General features: G+C 35.5%; 1 protein-coding gene across 3 annotated transcripts in view; it reads left to right on the forward strand.

The window, feature by feature from the left end:
* The window catches only part of LOC106461330 (gamma-aminobutyric acid type B receptor subunit 2-like), a 126393-nt gene that overhangs the window by 70913 nt on the left and 50161 nt on the right, over positions 1-5319 (forward strand). For all 3 annotated transcript variants that reach the window (XM_022388200.1, XM_013921148.2, XM_022388201.1), the window contains exon 2: positions 3315-3452. In XM_022388200.1, coding sequence (XP_022243908.1) covers positions 3315-3452 — 138 coding nt within the window. The remainder of the gene's footprint in view (positions 1-3314; positions 3453-5319) is intronic.

Consider the following 5319-nt stretch of genomic DNA (forward strand, 5'->3'; position numbering starts at 1 on the left):
CACTAACAACCTGATTGTAAGATGGAAAAGCATCATCGCTGACAATGGAGACTATTTCATTTAGTAAATGGTTTGTTCTGGTATAAAAGTTGTTCGGGTTTTTTTTATCTAAAAAAAGGCGACATTAATTTCTTGACGACTTAATATATACATACAGGATTTATGGGTTTTTTACGTAGTAAAGCCGTATATATATAGATAGCCATATGAAATTTTCAGGATGTCGAGATGCATGCATATATATTTAATGCAAATATAATACCATGTGTCATAATATGATAGCATATGTATACAAATAAGTATTTTTAATATTTCTTATAATTGTTATATTTCCTCCTCCTTCTATCCACTGACCATAGTAAGGTTGGTCAACTCTCCAGATTTCCTTTTATAGTGACATTCTGCACACTATACAAGGTCAAAAACCTGTTCATTAATAATTATGAGTAAATTATATTAATATACCTCCTCCCCTACTCTATTTCTGATGGAATTTGAGTCGTGACACTTCTACGACCCTCTTCCACTGTGATGCCCCGAAATTCTGATGGACCGTCGCTACTGCATACTTTATCTGAAACTAATTATTTTCTAAGTACGATACATAGCTACGAAATATCTGCCAAACTTTCGCGTAGAATCGCCCTTTCCTGCTTGCACGATCTTTGCTACTCCTTATAGTCAGCTTCAACGATGGCTACTTTGTCTGCAATATCTAAAAGATTCTCATTTAGGCTGTGTTGGCTGTAATTCGACATTTAACATTAGCCATCACCGTGATTGCCGATCCGATGCGAGAAACTAAGCTTGGTACTATCTTTTAAACTATGGCTTAAAGATTTTTCTTGTGGGAGACCGCCTAGACATTTGTATAACGTTTTAGACGTTGGAGTAGCGTGGCCGAAATCGATCATGCAGTGGCAAAAAACAACAAAAAACTGTGATCCTGTCAGCAGCATCGTGTCTGAAAGGGCAAGAATCCTTCATATAAACAAATGAAAAGTTACATCAATACAGTTGCAAGAATAAGCTAACAATCGCTGTGGAGTATGTGTCATGCCTGTCATATAAACATTAAATTGCATCCACGGCCTGCACACAGCTATATACGTATACATGTAGTAAATTATGAGGCTCCATATATACTACAGACTACATTAAAACGACTGGGCGTCAACGGTTATACAGCCGCTGTTATTTGCTAGGTAGTCAAAACTTAAAAACTACCCTACACAATTTACAAAGATGTGTTTGATAATATTGCCCAAGTTTTATTACAATATTCAAAGCCATTTTTGCTGTAGGCTGGCAGAACTATATTAAATAATAATATAGAAGAATAAATGGTCGATCATATATATATGAAAAGGGGTATTTTATAAATAAATACCTTATACAATGTTTTTGTTGTCTTATGTACTTGAACATCAACGAAACAAAAACGTCCTAAGCAGAATATGTAGTTGATGTACTTAGATTTAAAGTAAATAAGTGTAAAGACATGAAATGACTATAAATGAAATATATCTCTGTACACAACATTTTTTTATATAAACATGTCTTTGTGGATAACCGCCATCTTTGGCTAAGATTTTGATTTTTTTTCCTGGGGTGTTATAAAATAGTAAGTTTCTAAAATTATGGTATCAATAAGTGTGAAAACCAACTGTCTTGGTTTGTCGCCATTTCACTTTTTTTTTTTCATTCTATAATGGTATTAATTCTTTTGTTACTCTCCCTTAAAGTATTATCAAAGTTTCGGGTCCACTATCACCAATAACGGAAATGGTTTAATAGTTTATTCCCCTAGCGGGTAAACTCGTTAGGAAGCGTAGGAAGCATATTTACACTTTTGGCCTAATTGACGATTTTTAAGCGCCTGTTGGAATTTGTAAGCGACGTAACAGTAAAGAATTAACTTAATATGTTTGCTTGTGTGTTTGTGTGTATTACTGAAGTAATTGTCTTTAAAGCTGATGTTATAAACTTCGTTGTTTTGCACTCGTATAGAACAATGCACGTTAAACATCGTACACTTTTACAGTCGTTATTTAAACCGAAAAGTACCACTTTACAATTAGCCAATAGGAATGTTAGACTTCCCTGTGAGCTAGCCCGCATATACATACGGACTGACTGACACACATTGTTATTTTAATCACATAGATATAAAATTCAAAATACAGCTGACTACTTATACCTATATGTCTGCCTCTGTTTTTCTATCAACTTATGTGTATGGTTGTACATGTGTCTTACGAAAAATAGGTACAAAGGATTTGCTTGTCTCTGTGTTTGTTCGTTTGCCTTAAGAGGAATTCATACTAGAAAACTTATCTTTGTAGCAAATTTCACACATTTCGGTGGCACTTGAAGGGTGTACAAACAGAAACTTGTGAATAAAGTATCTTCAAATTTAATACTTGATATAAAATTTCATAGAACATTATATGCTGTTAAACTACTCTTGTCTGTCCGATAACTGGCTTTGACTATTACTTTTATAGCGCATCCATGGCCCAAAATTAAGGAGCGCAGTTTTGTGGCAACTGGATATGAACCATAAAACTTCGGATTCACAGCTTCACAGCCTGTGCGTGATAATCACTAAAATAATACCCCCTAGTCTCAATAGTAACAACAAATTAATTTCTAGCTTTATGAGTTTTTATCACGGAATTATACCGTTTATTATATTGAAAGTTAGTGAGATCAAATATAATCTCATCTGCGTTTCAGACATGGGAAAGTGATTTCGAATCCTGTAGGTGCTAGTCTAGAGTCAAGATGGTGGTGACATATTTTGGGATAACACCGTTAGAGTACTTCCTAAATTAGCGAGGAAATAAGTTTGACTTTCGGTAAGTATTAGTGTAGTATATTGGTTGTGGCAAAATGTCTTGGGATAACGAAGCTAAAGTACTTTTTGGATTAGTGAAAGCGAGCTCGAATCTTGATACGTGTTGGTCAACAGTCGTTATGGTGGCGACATCTCTTGGTATAGTAATACATACTTGAGCAATTCATACTTCAGAAAGTTGGTGGTTGCTTCAATTGGGATAACACAGTTGTAGACTTCTTAGATTAACAAGAAAATGAGTTTGAAATCACGATAGGTTATGGTAGCAAATTACGAAGGTGGCGCCATCTCTGGGGCATTTTCTGTTTAATGCTTAAAAAACCCTTATATATGGCTTGTGACGGTGTTAATTGTTGATTTTTTTAATGCTGAAGCACTCTTTTAAACATTAAAGATTGAACCGATAATTATATATTCAAAAGATCCTTAAACATTTGTTGTTGTTTTTTTTCAGTGTGATCCAGCAGTAGGAATGAAAAGTTTTTTTGACATGCTCTCCGAGGACCCTCGCAAGGTGGTACTTTTTGGTGACGCCTGTACTTCAGTGACAGATCCTATAGCTAAGGCATCACAGTTCTTCCAACTAGCTCAAGTAAGTTAAGAACTAAGAAGATTAGGCTGCAATTTAAGGAAATTCAGCCGATAAAAAAAGGTTTATAAACCAAAGTATTTCATATTTGCAGAATCTTCGAAATTGTGATAATTATTGTTATGCCTCTGTTAATTAAACATTGTTAATTACTTTGAATCGTCTTTGGAAAAAAAAACTTTAATTATAGCAGAAGATCTATATATACCAGTTAAAATCTCCATCATTATCAGCATTTTAAATGCAACAGTAAAAGTTCATAGCATATTAACAAAAGTAATTAAACAAATGTAGTAGGTTAGATTTCTTGAACTAAATACCTTTTAATGAAAGCTTTGAAAGCTATATTTTTTAGTTCATCATTAAATTTCGGTATTTTCAACCTGAAGTCAACCTTATGCGACACATTGGTCAAACACCCGGGACAGAAACCTAACCACCCCTAATTTAAAACTCAGTAGCACAGCGATATATCTGCGGACTTACAACGCTAGAAACTGGGTTTCGATACTCGTGGTGGGCAGAGCACAGATAGCCCAATCTGTAGCTTTGTGCTTAATTACAAACAAATAAACAAATTTAAAACTACGAATCAGGAGAAGGTCAACCAATCAGCAGCACGGAATTGGCTCTCAGGGTTGTAGCGACTGTACAACCGAAAGTGAGGCATGTCCTCAGCAGAAAATTGTAACTTGTGCCTTGAACGTTCCGATCCGTAGCCCAGCACAGCTGATAAAGTTTGGAGACGGCTTGAATGGGTAATGACGAAAACTTTGTTACAACTTTAACATAGTCACAAATGTACAAGGTTTTGTCATAATTCGGGTAAAAGAAACGTTGTATATTAGTTACTGTGTCAAACTTGTAATAACATTTTCTTCTTTACCCTTCCGAGCCGCCTTTAATATTTCAAATTGTATTACTCGTCATGATTTGTTTGTTTGTTTGTAATTAAGCACCAAGCTACACAATGGTCTGTCTGTGCTCTGCCCACCACGGGTACCAAAACCCGGATTCAAGCGTTGTAGGTCCGCAGACATGCCGCTGTGCCACTGGGAGGCTACTCGTCATGAAATTTGATTTGTACGCACAACTCAGCATATTATTAAATATAGTGATGTTATACCTAGTAAGGCCTCGTATAATTCAAGATTCCAAACGCACTTACTTTAGTATTTTTCCATCAAATTTTATCTTAAAATCTAAACACTTAGAAGCAGTGAAAGGTTTTGTTTGAAATGTTTATAAATTTCGAAACAAATAAAATGTTTTTATATTAGGTTGTTGAGAAATTAATGTCGCGTTTTGGAACACTTGCATTAACCATCCCCCCAAAAAACGTACATCATGAACTGCCTAAATGTCACGTTAGTGCAGTTTATATAATGTGTAAAGTTTAGTATACTCGAATCCCTTATAGTGATGGCACACGACGAGACACACATTCGGCGCGTAATGCTGTTCGAATACAAGAAGGGAAACAATGGCTTTGTAGCCACAAAGAATATCAAAAAAGTTTATGGAAATGTTTTGAACGTTCGTAAGTGTCAACGATGGTTCAACAAATTTCGTTCAGGTGATTTTAGCCTTAAAAATTGTGATGGCAGGAGCCGACATGTTGGAATTGATATTGATGCTCTGAAGACGTTTGTTGAGTCTAACCCAAGGCAATACACTCGTGAAATGGCCCTGAAATTGCATGTCTCTCGTGAAACAACGTGTAAACATCTAAGGAATATGGGAAAACTCCATAAAGAAGGTGTTTGGGTGCCTCGCGAACTCTCTGATGATCATCGTTTCTAACTTGTGATCATTGCTTCGTCTCTTCTGGCACGTAATGCACATGAACCATTTTTGGACAGAATTGTCA

This window comes from Limulus polyphemus, unplaced genomic scaffold (genome assembly GCF_000517525.1).
Source record: "Limulus polyphemus unplaced genomic scaffold, Limulus_polyphemus-2.1.2 Scaffold935, whole genome shotgun sequence".
In the NCBI taxonomy this organism is placed as follows: Eukaryota; Metazoa; Arthropoda; class Merostomata; order Xiphosura; family Limulidae; genus Limulus; species Limulus polyphemus.